General features: G+C 39.3%; 3 protein-coding genes across 5 annotated transcripts in view; 2 read left to right on the top strand and 1 right to left on the bottom strand.

Annotated features, from left to right (window-relative positions):
• si:ch1073-291c23.2 overlaps window positions 1-387 on the top strand; it is a gene marked incomplete at its 3' end in the record, with an annotated part of 37567 nt that extends 37180 nt beyond the window's left edge. For both annotated transcript variants that reach the window (NM_001327804.1, NM_001327805.1), the window contains 1 exon segment: window positions 316-387.
• nrxn1b (neurexin 1b) overlaps window positions 1-19429 on the bottom strand; it is a gene marked incomplete at its 5' end in the record, with an annotated part of 604334 nt that overhangs the window by 517011 nt on the left and 67894 nt on the right.
• Window positions 4192-19429, top strand: part of chs1 (chitin synthase 1) — a 16682-nt gene continuing 1444 nt past the window's right edge. Inside the window, exons 1-16 of one of the 2 annotated variants that reach the window (XM_087277510.1) lie at window positions 4192-4343; window positions 6044-6179; window positions 7125-7310; window positions 8030-9132; window positions 9256-9357; window positions 9987-10151; window positions 10243-10390; window positions 10473-10538; window positions 11561-11795; window positions 13904-14104; window positions 14816-15100; window positions 16423-16602; window positions 16673-17213; window positions 18543-18682; window positions 18824-19179; window positions 19339-19429. The exon at window positions 19339-19429 is cut by the window's right edge and continues 20 nt beyond it. In XM_087277510.1, coding sequence (XP_087133636.1) covers window positions 4297-4343; window positions 6044-6179; window positions 7125-7310; window positions 8030-9132; window positions 9256-9357; window positions 9987-10151; window positions 10243-10390; window positions 10473-10538; window positions 11561-11795; window positions 13904-14104; window positions 14816-15100; window positions 16423-16602; window positions 16673-17213; window positions 18543-18682; window positions 18824-19179; window positions 19339-19429 — 3982 coding nt within the window. In that variant the 5' untranslated portion in view covers window positions 4192-4296. 2 annotated transcript variants of the gene reach the window in all.

Raw genomic sequence — 19429 nt, 5'->3', positions numbered from 1 at the left:
TGTGACAGATTTACATGTGTGTGTGTGTGTGAGAGTGTCTTCAAGAAGAGCTCAGACACAGCACACCCATCACTCGGCCTTCAGTTGATTATTAGATATCTGCTAATGAATGCTCTTTACCATGAGGGATGATCAGCAGTGTGTGAGATATGAAGATGTAATCCTGTATGTACACTAAACAACAAGAAGAACCTGCTGCTGAGACCATCAATCACTCACCGATAAGGAACTTAAGAAATCACAGCGCACAAATGAGGAGCGATAAGGAGGAAGGAAACCTGACACTGAGACACACACACACACACACACACATACACACACACATACACACACACATACACACACACATACACACACACACACACACACACACACACACACACACATACACACACACACCGGTAACCACAGAAACCAGCAGGAAACACACAAAAAGAGGCTCCATTACAGATACAGAGCCCAGCGCTCATCTGTCTGTTACAGTGGACAAACTATCAGTGCAGCTAGAAAACACTCCAACACTGAGCAGTGGGTAGCACGATCGCCTCACAGCAAGAAGGTCTCTGGTTCGAGTCCTGGCTGGGTCAGTTGGCATTCTGTGTGGAGTTTGCATGTTCACCCCGTGTTGGCGTGGTTTCCTCTGGGTGCTCCAGTTTCTCCACAGTGTATGAGTGTGTGTGTGTGTGTGTGTCTGTATGGGTGTTTCCCAGTGTTGGGTTGTGGCAGGAAGGGCATCTGCTGCTTAAACATATGCTGGATAAATTGGCGGTTCATTCCACTGTGGCGACCCCTGACTAATAAATGGACTCAGCTGAAAAGAAAATGAATGAAGTGAGTTTTTATTAAAATGAGCAAAATAATCTGCCAATAGAGGAAGAGAAATAAACTAATGTCAACACAAAAGACTAAATTACTTTTACTGCTTATATACCCCTTACAAATCCTTGATTATTGGATAAATCCACCCCTGATTATTATTATTATTTTTTTTTAATTAATATTATTATTATTATTACTAACTAATATTATTAAATATTATTATTGTTACTAATAGTATTATTATTGTTATCATTATAATTACTATTATTATTATTACTGATATAGTATTACTACTAGTATAATTTTTTATTACTATTATTATTATTATTATTGCAACGCAACTCAAACCACTAATCTATATAAGTTCTGTGAACTTACTCCATTTGAGCTGAAGGATTGAGAAGTAAAACTCTTTTTAAATGAGTAGAATTAACGTTTCAGTCAATTTTGAGTTAACAACACTTATTTCATTTGATAAAGTTGACTGTTGTGTTTTACAGTGTGCTATTATTATTATTATTGTCATTATTATCTTATCATTATTATCATTATAATGATTAATATTATCATCATTAGTCAGTGCTGCAGGTCTGACAGTTGCCGCTAGAGGGCCTCAGCGCACTGAATTCAGTTTATTCAGTTGTTTGTGTTTACCTGTGATTCTCTGTGTTGTGTTTCCCCTGTGTGCGTGTCAGTATTGTGTCATTCTGTCTCTGCTAGTCTGTTTGCTGTCTTCATCATGTGGTGAATGTTTGTGTGTTCAGTTGTTGTTGTTGCTCAAGCTGATCTCTGACTGGACTCTGCAGGATCTGTGGCGTTTCAGCGGGTCAAAGAGCAGCTGATTATTGAACAGAGCAGGAATAAATGCAGAATCTCTCAGTACTGAGGAGCAGAGCTGAATAAATCAAGGTGTGTTTGCTCTGAATCTCAGGCTGTTCGGCCTGTTTAACCAGTCTGTGCTCAGCGGAGGAGCAGGCCATCAACATTCAATATGTCATGATGTATCCCCACCGGTCCTACACCACCCAACCCACTCTGAGCTGAGACTGAATCCGCCACCTTCACATGGGAGTCGGCTGCTGTAACAGCGAGGCTAAAGACCATGGCCTACTGTCTGTCACTAGAGCACCTTTACAGGTCAGAGGAGGGAGCTTTACCTGCACAATGGCAACATAAATTTAATATGTTATATTATATTATATTATATTATATTATATTATATTATATTATATTATATTATATTATTAATTATATTATATTATTATATTATATTATTTTATATTATTATATTATATTTATTATATTATATTATTATATTATATTATATCATGTTATTATTTTATATTTATTATATTATTTATTATATTATATTATATATTATTATATTATATTAATTATATTATATTTATTATATTATATTATATTATTATATTTATTATATTATTATGATTCAATTTAAGTTTAATGCAAAGTTGGTGTTTCCCAGTACTGTGTTGCAGCTGGAAGGGCATTGGCTGTTTAAAACATATGCTGGAATAGTTGGCAGTTCATTCCGCTGTGGCGACCCCTGATGAATAAAGGGACTGAGCTGGAGGGAAATGCTGATTGGTCATTGCTGTGATGCGTGAAGAGTGAAGCACAGCTTGTAATGAGGAGAGCAGTACTGAACAGTGATTTACTCTGCACTTGAACTGAACTGTGCATTCCTTTTGCTGGATGAATTGAATGATATAACAGATGTAAACATGCGGGGTTTGTGCATCATGTGACTTCTTTATCTGTTCCCAGTTTCATTTACTGTGTAATAAAGTATCGTGCGTCACTTTTCTTCCTCATATGCTTATATTAGTAATAAACCCTCCGATCTTCTCCACCCTTGAGCTCAGTATAATACTGAAAGCCTGAGACAGGAGCAGTGTGTGCTGTTCATCTTCATTCATTATATTCATTCATTCAGTTGTATTATGAGTTATGAGTTTCTTTCTTCTGTTAAACACTAAAGGGGATGTTTTGAGGAATGCTGAAAGCTGGTAACCATTGAAGTCTTTGTTTTTTTTTTCAACTTTGAAAGTCAATGGTTACCGGTTTTCTGCATTCTTTAAATATCTTAATTTGTGTTCAACAGAAGAAACTCATAAATTTAAAACCATTTAATAGAAAGTAAATACATCTTCTGCAGAGCTATCTCTTTAATATCAAGCATGTGTTTGTGTGCAGATCAGGTTTGGATAGAATTTAAAAAATAAATGCATTTATCCTTGGTGTAAAGCGTGTTTGTGATTCTGTTACACTGACTAAAGTGCCTTAGTTTGTGTCTTTATTCTAGTTCAAATATCTAAAAGCTCTCAAACCAAGAAGCATTTTCTGGACAAGCGCAAAGTATAGTGCTGTTTTCACAAATAATGGGTCAAAGTGAAGTGTTTTTCCTTAAAACAAGCAGAATAATCTGCACATGTGAGGATATTTCTTAATTTAAACTGTAACTAAAATAAATAAAATCACCTCATGCTGAAAGCTTTAATGTGAATAAAGTAAAAATGTAAACAGTTATAGACTGCAGGCCTGTAGCAGCTGGTTATGGCCTGGACTCTGTAGTCACTCCATACCACAGTAATGATCCCGAAAGTCGGCTTTGCATGACAGAAATATGTTAAAGGTTTAAATAAATCACAACAGCAAACACATATTTTAATTTATAATAATATTTGATCAAAATAAACCTGCATCCTTACTGAACAGGTAAAAATAAATTAATATAACTCAGCCCATCTGCCTCTTGTATAATACTGAAATATTAGAGTATATTCAGGCCATTAATGTCACTATACGTTTACATTTTTGAGAGATTATGTAAACTGAATTATTTTTAATATTACACTGTAAAACATGTTTCTCTAATACATTTGGACTAGAAACAAGACAACAAAATCTTAAATCAAGAAGCATTTTCTAGAAAACAATGAGCAATAATGGGTCTAAATTAAATGAGTTTTTCCTCAAAATAAGCAAAATAATATTGTTTTTGACATAATATTGTCTTTCTTCCCCTGTTATCAGATTATACTGCTTGTTGTATTGAGAATCTCTCTTCATTTTGTCTCATTATTTCTGTAAACAACACTATATTTTGTGCTTGTCTAGAAAAAGCTTCTTGATTTAAGAGTTTGTAGATATTTAGACTATGAACAAGACAAAACTCTGAGTACGAGCAGGTTTTCTGCAGTGTAACTTGACATAATGTGTGTTTAAAAGCGAACGTGAGGCCTGCGCGGCCGGTTAACACTGATATATTCTGAATGTTATGATGGGCTGAACTTTGGCTGGAGTCATAAACGCAGTTTTCCGATCAGGGTTGTAATAAGGATGTGGAGATGAAGCTGCAGATCTTTGAACTCTTTTATGGAGGAGTGTGTGAGTTGAGATTTAAGTGCAGTGTGTGTGTGTGTGAGAGCTCATACCGCAGTGAATGGAGGAGAGATGGAGGAGCTGAAGCAGCGGGGGCAGAAGAGGGAAGGACGACACAGGTAAAACACACACTAACTCAGTCAAGACTGCAGATAATGCTGTTCTTAATCTGAGTGTGGGTCTTGTTTCTAGTCCAAATATCTAAAAACTCTTGAATTGAGAAGCATTTTCTAGACAAGTAATACATACAGTGTTGTTTACAGAAATAATGAGGTAAAATGAAGAGAGTTTCTCATTAATCAAGCAGAATAATCGTGTTTAATTTACTCCATAGTCTGATTATGTTGCTTGTTTAATGAAAACACTTCATTTTGGCTCATTATTTCTGAACACAACTGTATTTTCTGCTTGTCTAAAAATGCTTCTTGATTTAAGTGAAAAAATGTTTATGTGATAAAAACTACAATATAATTAATCTAAACACATAATCTGTTATTACAGGAAGCAGATTAGCTAAATAAAATTGATTATATTGTGAATTTATATCTAAATGTATTTCTCTGTTGGATGTGGATGCATTTCTGATCAAATATAATGATGAAATATTCTAGTTTAAGATATGTGTTAATGAACATGTATTATGTAATGATATGTATTAGAAATCTGTTTTATTGTAACCTTAAACATATTTCTGTCATGAAAAGCGGATATTGCTGTTATTATTTTAGTAATGAGTGACTATAGAGTCTATTAAATCTCAAACTATTGAATTATTGAAAGACATTTTAATAATTTGGTGATTTTCTTTTAATTTATTTCAGTTTTAGTTACAGTTTTAGGTTGAGAAATGTTCCCACAGCAGATATCTGAATCCAGTAGTCATTGTTTCAGTTCAAGTATCAAGCAAATCTGTATAATTGTGTGGTTTAGTTTGAGTTTAGTATTATAACCTTGCTTCAGTCTCACAAGATCCTTAACAGACCTGACTAATGTGCTCATTTGATCATCAAGAAACATTTTTAGTTATCATCTGTGTTGAAAACAGAAATATTTACCATTTACACATTTAGCAGATGCTGTTATTCAGAGTGAGAATAATATGAAGCAGTTGTGCTGGTTCCTGATTGTTATAACACTAAGCGTTTAAACTATATATATATACATATTTACAAATGATCATGTGATTGTTATACCCATACTGAACCCGAGTTATTAATTTATTAGTTTATCTGAGAATAACATATCTTGAAATTTCATTAATGACCAATCAAAATCCAGTATTACAGAGAGATTTTCATTGTCAGTTTCACTTGAGGGCGACATGGTAGCTCAGTGGTCAGCACTGTAACAAGAAGGTCTCTGGTTTGAGTCTCGGCTGGGTCAGTTGGTGTTTCTGTGTGGAGTTTGCATGTTCTCCCCGTGTTGGTGTGGGTTTTCTCCGGGTGCTCCGGTTTCCAACACAGTCCAAACACATGCGCTATAGGGGAACTGATCAACTACACTGGCCGTAGTGTATGCGTGTGTATGGGTGTTTCCCAGTACTGTGTTGCAGCTGGAAGGGCATCCGCTGTGTAAAGCATATGCTGGAATAGCCCGTGACAGATAAAGGGGCTGAGCTGAAGTGAAATAAATCATGTTCTCCTGATCTGTGTAGCTCCATGTCGGTCTTCAGTGTCAGGTAATGGTGATGTTATGTAAGCTGTGCTGCAGATATCAGTTTACACCCATCAACATGACTGTTGAGCCACACGCTGTTGTGTAAGCATGAGGGCAGAACTGAAGGAGTGTGTGAGGGTTCTGATTGTGATGGTGTGTACAGGGACACATGGGACCCGTTCCAGCTGAACCCCATCGGGGCGGAGAAGGAGAAGAAGCAAGTGTGTTTCCGGATCCTGCAGAATCTGGTGGCGGTGCTGGTGGGTCTGGCGGTGCTGGTCAGCGGCGTCGTCAGCAAGGTCAGACAGACAGGAACACTGCCGGACCATAAACACTTATCAAACACAATAACAGCACCGCACCCTCATTACTCACAGCCTGATTCACACACAGCGGCACCAACATTTCTCTAATCATACTAATGCACAATGCAAATAACTGCTGCCCTTACTCAGAGTTTGTGTCTGGATTCTAGTCCACATTTCTACACACTCTTAAATCAAGAAGCATTTTCTAGATGAGCACAACATGTAGTGCTGTTTTTAGAAATTATGAGGAGAAATAAAGAGAGTCTTCATTAAAACAAGCAGAATAATCTGACAACAGGGGAAGAGAAAAAAAGAAATCTTCGCTTTGCAATAAGGTTTCATAAGTGAATATATTTAGTAACATGAACTAATAATGAACAATACTAGTACAGCATTTATTAATCATAGTTAAATGTTTCCTAATGCTTTATTAATATCTAAATTCAGGATTGTTGACATTAGTTAAAGCACAATAAGTTTACTTGAAATTAAATCAACTCCTGTATTTTCATTAACGTACAAAATACTGTAATACTGTGTTGTTCATTGTATGTTCATGTTAATAAGTGCATTAAATAACAATAACTAATACAAGCTTATTGTAAAGTGTTACCAGAACATTACACTGCTTCCGTCATTGTCATTATTTTGCTTATTTTAAGGGAAGATCTGCTTATTTTTGACATATTATGTCTGAAAACAAAACTATATTTTAGAAAATGCTTCAATTTTAAACAAAAATTAAGTAATAAAAGCACACTTTGCCGTGTGCTTGAAATGTGGCCTTCAAATGACTGTTGCTTTCAAATATCATCCACAAATCTTTGACTGAAATAAAGTGAGACCAAACAAACTCATGAAGGAACCACATGCGAGTGATCAGATGCTCAGTACATCTTTGTGTGAGCTGTCTCATATATTATATCTGTCCTGCAGGGCTCTCTGCTGGTTCTGACCACTCTGGCTGGTCCGAAGTCTCTGAGAGATGAAGTGGAGCAGCAGTTCTACGGGCTGCTGCTGATGTGTGTTCTGGTGACCCCAAACCTCCTGATGTTCCTCAAGGCCTTGTGGAAGTGTGTCTTCAAGAGTTACGTGGCTCCAAACCCGAGAACACTGGGAATCGTGAGTTGACACACTCCTGTAATGCACATTTTGTTGTTGTGGTGGTCAGTAACCAGTCAGTCTTAATAGTGAATGGTAAGATGACGCAGACTCAGGGTAAAGTTAAGCAGACACGCTTTAGATCTTGAGTTAAAGCAGTCTAGAGCACATCGCGGTGGAGCTGTGATAACAGGGTTAACAGAACAAAACTACTGCAATGGCCAATCAAAACTAGACCAACATGACCAAACACATGTTCAGACTGAAGTGAACCCCAGACTAGAGGGAGTCATTATAAGTTAATAAATATTTTAAAAATGTAAAATAAACTTGAAAGATATTCCTGATTAAACTGTAGCTGCGGGACGTTCTTCTGTAGGATGCTTTACTGTTTTAGTTAATATTTAGCAGCCAACCTGGAGAATCCCACCAATCTGTCACAATGGAAATCAGTTGCGTCCTGAAATACACACTATACACTATACACTCAAATGTTTAGTTTCTAAGAATAATTCATGCAATATGTTAAACCTTTAACCAGGGGAATAAAAACAACCCAGTTTCACTGGAAAACTACAGGCTGGGCAGTTCTTTGTATTATCTTCTAATAATTACATGTGTTCTGTTATTTTATGGGTTTCCATGGTTCAGCCGCTCTAGTTATTAAACACAATCATGACACAAGCAGTAAATGTAAGTGTAACATCTCTAAACATCTCCCGCTGCTCATGCCTCCTCAGGTGTGTGGGATTGAGGCTCTGGTGGCGCTCGGGACCGCAATGCTGGTGCTCATTGTGATGCCAAACCTTGACATCCTCACAAACCTGTGCATCCCGGGCGGGATCTGCATCTTTTCAGCCGTGCTCCAGATCGCCTTCCGCCTGCAGACACGCAGATGGATGATCCTCTACCCCATCTGCTCCCTCATTCTAGTGGTCAGCGGATACTTTCTGCTTGGCATCGACTACTACGTGAGAGAGAAAACTTATATCAAACATTTCTCTGATCGCCTTGAGAATGTGGATGATTATATGACCTACGTGTATGTCGGCATTGCTATATTTGCGTCTCTGCTGGTTTCCCTGAACTGGTGGGAGAACCCTTTTCAGGCCAGCACCAACATCCAGGAGATGCTCAGTGAGCTGGACACATTTAGAGACACTGCTTATGTGTTCACCAGCTTCATCCGTATAGTCGTGACTCTGGCCGTGTACTTCCTGTATTTCTTTGTTATTGCAAATAATCAATTCGAATGGGACGCTTACACCAAAGCCAGCCAAGCCACGCAGGAGATCGCTCTGGGCCTGTTTTTCCTGCAGGCCTTCTGCTCGGCTGCGTGCCACTGGTTTGGAGTCGTGGCCTGTAAGATCCACGCAATGAAATTCGGCTTTGCTCTGCCGGTGTCATTGATCGGTCCAGCAACTCTGATTCTGGGCATCATCCTGTTCGTGACTCAGTCTGCACAGTTCAACCCTTCACCTGAAATCGCCGCCATAATCAAAGGAAACATCACCAATGACTTCTGGCCATTTTGCTACGAACTTAAATCTCTCAGCGATGTCAACACCACGCCGGTTGTGATGCTGGAGATCTCCTACAGCATCTGCAAGACTTCGCTCAATAATCCGTACGAGATGTGGCCGTTCTCGATGCTGGCGCTGGAGGGGGTGTGCATGTGGCTGGCGCTCGTCTCCTGCACGTATTACATCTGGAAAATCAAGGTGCAGAGGATCGAGCGCACATCGCTGCTGTTCGTACGCCGCCTGTACGAGTCCGCCTTCATTGACATCTCAATGCTACTCAACACCAAAATGAAGGTCATTCGCACGGCGAACCGGGAGAGGTACGTGCTTTCATGCATATAACAAAGACATTTTCAGTGATAAATGAAGCGGGAGAGATCTGTTGAACAGTGATGGTATGATGTAGCTGATGGTCTAACTGTGTCCTTCTGCTTTCTCTTAAGTAATAACGATGCTGAACTGGAAAACTGTGTCATTTACCTTTGTGCAACGATGTGGCATGAAACTTATGATGAGATGCTGAAAATCTTGACTTCAATGTTCAGGTATGTCAGTCATGGTCAAGTCTTATAAATGCATTACAGCTCAGATGTAATTGTTGTATTGGTTTAGAGTACGCAACAATATGCAACTTTCTCTCACCGCCAGCACCTAATGCAGTTGCCTGTTACCAGCAAAGCAGATGGCACTGTTCCATACAGAGATGTACAGTTCACTAGCTGGACTATGAATGGGGAAAGTGCAACAAGATTTCAGATCTCTAGATTCCCCTATTGATTTAGACAGGGCTTTAGTCTTGGATGAGCTGTCTGAGGGCATTGCCAATCTGACCGCTGAGTGAACAGACTTGACTTGAAAGGGACCTTGACTGTTCTCCATGTCCACGGTTCCACAGGAGGCTTATCTAGAAGCCACAACAACAGAATTCACCTAGTTAAAGGTTTTTCCAGCACTGATATAGTTTTAGAGACATTATTGTAGGTTTCATTACTGCTGCCTTAAGGTTGAGGTTATAGTTTTGGAGATATTACATCCTCACATCACCCCGGATTACACTGGTAGCACAGTCTGATGGGTAGCATGTTGGGTTACAGATATTTGCAATCTACTTTTTTGAAGTGCCACAGTCTGAGCCGGTCAGAAACCCAGGTTTGGCTTTCCTTATTGGTTTCAGATTGGACAGATATCGAGGGGATCCAAAGGAGGAACACAAGGATTGCTTTGACTTTGAGTGCCATATCTACGTTGACGACGCCTTCATGATAGAAAAGGACTCTGGGACAAAGTTTGTCAACACCTATGTTGAAGACCTCATACATGTTGTGATGGAGGTGTACAGGTGAGGCAGAACTGTCTATCATCAACAAATGACAGTCATAAGGGGATAATAATGAGCAACTGATCCTAAATCATCTGTTCCTGCACTCTAGGGTGTTCACCAATAAGGAGCCCGATGAGGTGTCTATCATTGAGACGCCGTACGGAGGTCGACTTGTGTTCGTCATGCCCGAGGGAAACATGCTTTACGTCCACCTGAAAGACAAACAGCTGATTCGAAACAAGAAGAGATGGTCACAGGTGAACCTCACAGTCTTACTCCTTTATTTACAACCCCTCATGATGTTGATCTGAACCAAACTGAACACCTGTGCATCTGCAGATCATGTACCTGTATTACCTGCTCGGCTGGAAAGGATACAACGTCAAAAACCCTCAGAAAATAACCGTAAGTGATCATTATGTCTAACAGTGAACAAGCTTAATCATTATTATTGATCATGAGGAGATTTAGTTATTCAAACAACCATTTACATTCACTCCTTCAGTATATACTTTTATCCAGAGCGGCTTACTGTGAGGATAAAGGAAGGAGTGAAAATCACCAGAAAACTATATTTAAAGGCCAAGTATACATTTGTTTAGACATCTGTTTTTATATACAGTATAATAATAATAATAATAATAGTAATAATAATTAAAGACAATAATAATAATAATAAAGACAATAATAATAAATAATAATAGTAACAATAATTAAAGACCATAATAATAATTATAATTATAATAATAATTAAAGATAATAATAATAATAATAATAAAATAATAGTAACAATAATTAAAGACAATAATAATAATAATAATGATGATAATAATAATAATAATTATTATTAAAGACAATAATAATAATAATAATAATTAAAGACAATAATAATAATAATTATTATTTTTATTATTGACAATAATAATAATAATAATAATAATAATAATTAAATATAATAATAATAATAATAATAGTAACAATAATTAAAGACCATAATAATAATAATAATAATAATAATAAAAATAGTAACACTAATTAAAGACCATAATAATAATAATAATATTATTAATAATAATTAAAGATAATAATAATAATAATAATAATAATAATATTAATAATAATTAAAGATAATACTGCTACTACTACTAATAATAATAATAATAATAAAGAGCTAGAATTTTTTAGCAGGTCAGATCAATATTTTATGTCTAATAGTTTGTAATAATCAGGATAATGTGCATCCAGCCGGTGGTTATTTCAGAATATCCCCTTCAGTCTTACACAACATTTGTTAATGCACTTTAGTTTCCACACACTCAGATTACTGCTGATATGAATTATTGCTGATGTAATGTAGTGTAGTTCTGCATTTGGAGATCATATTTACCGTTACACATATAGTGTTTGCATGTGGTGTGTTCTTACAGAGACAAAACAATCCCTGCCGTGCCAGTCTTGTTTCGCTGGATAGTGAGACGTATTTACTGCCCGGTCTGGATAATGACAGTAAAAGGAGGCATATATCTGACGACAACACATACATCATGGCTCTGGACGGAGACACAGACTTCCACCCGAAGGCTCTGATTCTGCTGGTGGACCGATTGAGGATGTACGACAACGTGGGCGCAGCTTGCGGGCGCATTCATCCTACTGGAATGGGTAAGATCATGCATTTACTGTCATGTTTCTAGTCCAAATATCTAAACATTTCTAAATCAAGAAGCATTTTCTAGACAAGTAATAAATGTGTCCAGAAATAATGAGTCAAAATGAAGAGAGCTTCTCCTTAAAATAAGATAAATAATCTGAGAATGGAGGAAGTAAAATTATCTTATGTCAAAATGAAAAACTAGATTAGTTTTCCTCCAACATTATTATTAGTTTATTTATTATTATTATTATTACTAGATTATGTTGCTTGTTTTAAGGAAAAACTCACTAATTTTGACTTGATTTTGACTGAGTTTTGATGTTTGTACTAGAAACAAAACACAGACTCTGAGAAAGAACATAATATTTCACATTCATGTTGCTGTTATGGGAAACACTGTACCTGAAGAGGTGTTCATGAGACCGTCATGACACCTTTATAATCATGATTTATGTATGTGATTGAGATTTTATGCATGCTTATAACAACTGTTATTAAGTGTCATTAGGTCAGTTATGTCATTTCAAATGGAAAGATGACATTGTCAGTAATGTCTTTAGCATGGCAACTTGACATTTTCAGGATAGCATAACTTGTCATAAACCTGTCATTAACATGATTGTCATGAGGTCATTATAACTGTGTGATTTCAGATGTTTTTTAAAGGTTTTTGCATGTGAAACTCTTCATTTCTTGACAAATTCAACTCGTGCCACTGCAGTTAGGGCCAAGGTAAATATTAATCATGTTTATGACTGATTTATGACAGGTTATGTTGTCCTGATAGTGTCAGGTTGTCATAACACAGACACCTCAAACCATGTCATCTTTGCATTTAAATGACATAACTGAGCTAATGACACTTCATAACAGCTGTCATAAGCATGCAGTTAATTTCACATTATTATTATTATTATTATTATGAAAGTTTCCTCTTCAAGTGCAGTGTCTCCCTGTTGTGTAACAGTATTTCACAGTAATGTCTTAAAGGAAGAAATAAAAAGAGACTGATTACACAGCAGATAATGATGCGCATGTTTATAGACCTGCTGTTCAAACCCTGATCACAAAGCAAAGTCCAATGGCATTAAACCACACCACACCACCCATACTGGGACGATGCATCCTCAAGATAGCTAATCTCAGCAAAACATGACAGTCACATTTTACAGTGTGATGATAACTGGGCTCAGCTATCAGGAAGATTAAGCTGGAAATAAACCTCCTCTGAGGCATTTGATATAATAAAAGTAGCTGATATGAGTAGTTTGATTATAATGTATAAGACTCAATATAGAAACAACACTGGACTACACTCAGACTACAGTCAGATGTGATTGTGATCAGATGTGATGTTGTGAATGTGATCAGATGTTGTGAATGTGATCAGATGTGATGTGAATGTGATCAGATGTTGTGAATGTGATCCGATGTGATGTTGTGAATGTGATCAGATGTGATGTTGTGAATGTGATCAGATGTGATGTTGTGAATGTGATCAGATGTGATGTGAATGTGATCAGATGTTGTGAATGTGATCAGATGTAATGTTGTGAATGTGATCAGATGTGATGTTGTGAATGTGATCAGATGTGATGTTGTGAATGTGATCAGATGTGATGTTGTGAATGTGATCAGATGTGATGTTGTGAATGTGATCAGATGTAATGTTGTGAATGTGATCAGATGTGATGTTGTGAATGTGATCAGATGTAATGTTGTGAATGTGATCAGATGTTGTGAATGTGATCAGATGTGATGTTGTGAATGTGATCAGATGTGATGTTGTGAATGTGATCAGATGTGATGTTGTGAATGTGATCAGATGTTGTGAATGTGATCAGATGTTGTGAATGTGATCAGATGTGATGTTGTGAATGTGATCAGATGTGATGTTGTGAATGTGATCAGATGTGATGTTGTGAATGTGATCAGATGTAATGTTGTGAATGTGATCAGATGTGATGTTGTGAATGTGATCAGATGTTGTGAATGTGATCAGATGTGATGTTGTGAATGTGATCAGATGTTGTGAATGTGATCAGATGTTGTGAATGTGATCAGATGTGATGTTGTGAAAGTGATCAGATGTAATGTTGTGAATGTGATGTTTCAGGACCGATGGTGTGGTATCAGAAGTTTGAGTATGCGGTGGGCCACTGGCTCCAGAAAACAGCAGAGCACGTGTTCGGTTCGGTTCTCTGCAGTCCCGGATGCTTCAGTCTGTTCAGAGGATCTGCACTGATGGACGACAACGTACTGAAGAGATACACAACTAAAGCTACTCGCGCATCTGAGTATGTGCAGTACGATCAAGGTAAACACACCAGCGGCTCCGGGAGGAACTCAATACATGTTACGGCGTCACGTAAGCAGGATAAAAAACCTGCTAACAGTAATTCATTACAGTTACGTCAGAGTAATCAGATTAGTGATACTTAATAAAAGAACAGGGAAGTTTATCAGGATTACAACCGTGAAGTTTAAAATGAAATAAAAAGTATATTGGCATTATTACAACACCTTATAACTGCTGCTTGATGATTATATAGTCATTCATGGTTCAGTTGTGTCATTACTCACATGAGTCACCTACTGGTACATGCACGAATAATAAAGGAAGAAACAAAACATTATTAGCGGAAACATGTCTTGTTTTTGAGTTTTTCCTTTCTTTGTTTGTAGTTTTTGTCTTGTTTCTAGCCCAAATACCTGAAATAATTGATAAGTAGAATTAATTACCTTTCAATACAACTGTTTTCAGAAATAATGAATCAAAATGAAGACTAGACAATACCTTTAACTGGTTATTTTTAGGTATTTGGACTAGAACAAGACAAAAACTCCAAGTAAAAACACTTTTTGTGCAGTGCATCTGCTTTTTGTTTTTAGAGGTTTAGTGAAGGCGGCTCATTTTGACCTGAAAGACGAAGACTGCCTGTTTTCTGCAATGCTGATTGAGTGTTAAAGCTGTGGATCCTGTAAGCTTCAGCTGTGTGTGTGTGTGTGTGTGTGTGTGTGTGTGTAGGGGAGGACCGCTGGCTGTGCACTCTCCTCCTGCAGCAGGGCTGGCGGGTGGAGTATAACGCCGCCTCGGACGCCTACACCAACTCTCCGCAGGAGTTCAAGGAGTTTTACAACCAGAGGCGACGCTGGGGTCCGTCAACCCTGGCCAACACCCTGGACCTGCTGCACAGCGGGAAGGAGACGGTCAAGAGGAACACCTCCATATCCATGCTCTACATCCTCTATCAGATCTTCACCGTGGCCTCCTCCATCCTGGGACCCGCGTCTGTCACGCTCATGATCGCAGGTACATCAACAACCGCTGAGTCAAGGCAGAGCTGTATTCAGTCATACTCGCTCCTGAAAACAGCTAAAGATGTTCTTACTTACAGTTTTCTTGTGTTTCCAGCCCAAATATATATATAAATATACAGCTGAAGTCAGAATTATTCACCCCGCTGTTTATTTTTCCCCAGTTTCTGTTTAATGGAGAGCAGATTTCTCCAGCACATCTCTGCACATAACAGTGTTAATAACTCATATCTGACTGCTGATGTGTTTCCTCTTCACTATGATGACAGTAAATAAGACACTTTCTATACAGCTTACAGTGACATGTAAAGGCTTCACTAGGGTAATTAGGGTAAAGTTAGGGTAATTAGGCAAGTCATTGTATAACAGTGGTTTATTCTGGAGACTATCATAAACACAAATAGCTTAAAGGGGCGAATAATTTAGACCTTAAATAGGCTTTTAAAAAATTATTCCAGCCGAAATAAAACAAATCAGACTTTCTCCAGGGGAAAAAATATTATCAGACATACTGTGAACATTTCCTTGCTCTGTTAAACATCATTTAGGAAATATTTTCTGACTTCAACTGTATATTTAATTTAATCAAGAAGCATTTTCTATAGATATAGTCTTGCTTTCGGAAATAAAGAGTCAAAATAAAGCAAAATAATCTGTCGAGATAAGTCAAATACACTTAATTCAAAGAGAAAACAAGATCATTTTGCTTGCTTTAAGGAAAACACACCTAAGATTATTTCTGAAAACAAGACTACACCTTTTGCTTATCTATAAATGCTTCATGAATTAAAGGATTTTTTTAGAGATTTGGACTAGAAACAAGACAGAAACTCTCAGTAAGAACAGATTTTATTATCTTAGTTTATTAGTTAATCAGGCTGAGCTGGAGAATCATTTCACATTTGATGGATTGTTTTGTCAATGTTACCTTCCTAAGCCGGCTCTTGTTTTGTGACAATTTTTTATTGTCTTTTATAAAGATATATATATATATTTAAATGAAGCATGCTAGACCTTCAGTGTTGATGTTGTAAAGCATCACAGATATGTGTTACACAAGACCAAAAGAAAAGGTTGGAGAATGTGTCCGCCATGCATTTGTGGTTCATGAGTCCTCACGATACCCATCAAGCAGATCTTCGGGAAATCTGGAACAACTTGTGGATTTCCCCAGATGGACGTCTTTAAACTCATCTAAGATCTAAGAGATTCAATCACTTGTTTAAATTAAACCATGATTGTGTTTGATAACTATGATCCTGTGTACTCGAGTACAGAATAAACCGATGCTGCGTCTTTCCTCTTCCTTCATCTCAGGAGCGTTCCAGTTTGTGTTTGGCGTGTCCGGCACTCTCTCCATCATAATCGCTGTCATCCCTCCAGTGTTTTACATGCTCATCTGTTTCCTGGCCAAACCCAACCTACAAATCACCATCGCCGCCATTCTCAGCGTCATTTACGCCTTCCTGATGACGGCGTCCTTCTTCGCCATCATCGGTAACTATTCTTCGTTTATATTTGAGCTGTGTGGAATATGTGCTCGTGACACTGCATCTCCTCACGCTAGGTGACATGGTGATCCAGGGCACATTCATAACCCCCACCGGCCTGTTCCTGGTGTCCGGCGCTATCCTGTACATGGTGACGGCGGTGCTCCACCCGCAGGAGTGCACGCTGATCATCTACGGCCTGATGTACTTCATCTGCATCCCCAGCGGGTATCTCCTGCTCACCATATACTCGCTGGTCAACATGCACATCGTGTCCTGGGGCACGCGGGAGTCCACCAAAGGCAAGGAGCAGAAAAAGCAGGTGGGTGTGGTGTGCAACCGAGACTGCAGGATGTGCTGCTGGGATGTCAAGATCCAGGTCACGCAGGAGACCGAGAACCTCCTCCTTCAGCAAATGCAGCAGGCCGTCAATCCCACCGCCGCCACCGCAGCTAAAGCGGAGCCTGAAGAGCCGGCGACTCTGAGCGCAGCTCCAGAACACAGCAGTGTGGAGATCAGCAGACACGTCCAGGAGAAAAACATGGAGAACAAGAAGGACCAGAGCAAGGAGAACCTCAACAAGGACAACAAGGAGAGAGACTCAGAGTCTGAGAGAAGGTGAGAGAGTCCGTTTCTGTTTCTGCGATGATGAATTACAGCATGAGCACTACAATAATGATCAATAACTGCTGGATGTGTGCTTTATTCAGAGTTAAGTGCTCTCAGTGTGGGTTTGAACACCAGTTTACCTGACATTTAGTGTCATCCTGAAAGCAGAAGCAGATATAGGCTGTGTCTGAAATCACTTCTACTACTTGAGTCTCGATAAATACTTCAGGAGCTTCTGCAGTTGAGTTTACCACACAACTGTTGGAGAAGTGTGCTCTATATAGTGTGAATGCAGTAGTATGAATGGGATTGGGATGTTCTACATCCACTGTTTGTCATGTCACTTGCGGTGCATTATGGGACACAAAGTAGAAGTCATCCGGGTGCTTCTCACATACTGATTTTACTGTACTATGAATTCGGATCGCTGACAGTGGCTTAGCATTGTCGCCTCACAGCAGGAAGGTCTCTGGTTTGAGTCTCGGCTGGGTCAGTTGGTGTTTCTGTGTGGAGTTTGCATGTTCTCCCCGTGTTGGCGTGGGTTTCCTCCGGGTGCTCCGGTTTCTCCCACAGTCCAAACACATGCATATGAGTGTGACTACGTTTGTATGGGTGTTTCCCAGTACTGGGTTGCAGCTGGAAGGGCATCTGCTATGTAAAACATGTGCTGGAATAGTTGGCGGTTCATTCCGCTGTGGTGACCCCAGGTTAATAAAGGGAATAAGAAAATAAATGAATGCAGATATTCCCCTCGGCTCGCCTACTGGTTTCCACATACTATACAGTAGGGAAGTGTGTAATTGTAGACGCAGCCATAGTTTACCTCTTTACCTAGATGTCGGTAGTTTACCTCAGATCTCCGCCGCTGAGACTGCAGCTCTGCTCAAGACGTTTGGCCAGTGGAGAAATTAAAGTGGTCGTGCCCGAGTGAGTCTGGTTTCCCTCAAGGTTTTTTTCTTTACTCTCGCTAATCGGTGAAGTTTTTCCCCTCTCCACTGTCGCAACTAGCTTGCATGGTTTGGGATGGGTAGAGCTAGGCACAGATGGATGTGCTGCTCAGTGTTTAGGCCCTCAACAGTGACTAATAAACCACACTGAGCTGAACTGAAACACTAAATACTGAACTACACTGTGCTCAATGTGAATCTTTTATGTGAAGCTGCTCTGACACAGTCTACATTGTGAAAGCGCTCTACAAATACAAGTGAATTGAAATGAATCTTCAAATCTGCTGTAGACAGGGGAATTGCTTGTTGTGTAGTCTTATAGCGGCACATGCTGTTAGCACACGCTGTAAAACCTCTTCAACACTGTTTCTCTGACTCCATCTTACAGCAGCAGCTCCAGCAGCTCTGAGAAGAAGATGGACACGTTCAATGACGACACAGACTATGAGGACACAGACTACGATGATGACGACGATGACGAGGATTATGATTATAATACTGTGGAGCCCAAAGAAGTTGTGCCTGAGAGCGGTAAGAGACGCCGTCATATCCCCCTGAGAGCTCACTAGTGTGTATGCTGGACGAGTTAACATCCTAAAACCACTCCTGCTGTTGGTGAGCTGCTCTGAGCATTGATCTATTATTCACCTGTATTTGTGTCCAAACACTCAGCCTGGGTGGAGCCCGTGAAGAGGGAGTTCCTGAAGAAGCTGACCTACGCCAATCTGAAGAGGAACCTTCAGGAGCAGATCCGCTACACGCTGAGGAACAAGAACCAGGAGGACCTGTGCGAGGAGCTGGTGCTGATCCTGACCGACACGCTGAACGACGAGCTGAAGGATAAAGTGGGTCCTGAAGACGTCTTGACCGAGACGCAGCTGGAGGAACTGCAGTATGCGCTCAATGAAGCGGCGCGGCGCATCGTCAAGACCAACCGCATCGAGACCGGCTCACAGCGGGTGGAGCGGCGGGTCAAACGGGGCATCGAGAGGACGCTGGTGGCGCCGCAGGTGGAGAAACTGTCAGAGGTGATGATTCAATGCAAACATCTGCTCTCACTTTCACTACAACACGAGCTCCAGTAAAGCGGAAATCAGCTGTTTAAAATAAGCAGCAGTCAGATTAGATAAGCGGAGCGTCTTATTATTCGACATGTTTAATGAACGATATTCCTCTGTCATCATCAGGACGAGCAGGATTTCTGGGAGAAGCTGTTGGAGCGCTACCTGAAGCCCATTCAGGATGATAAAGCTCATCTGGAGGAGGTGACGCGGGAGC

The sequence above is a fragment of the Danio rerio genome, chromosome 13, assembly GCF_052040795.2.
Source record: "Danio rerio strain M-AB ecotype USA chromosome 13, GRCz13ab, whole genome shotgun sequence".
Classification (NCBI taxonomy): Eukaryota; Metazoa; Chordata; class Actinopteri; order Cypriniformes; family Danionidae; genus Danio; species Danio rerio.
Note: the sequence above shows the minus strand (reverse complement) of the source record. Positions and strands in the feature narration are given on the sequence as shown.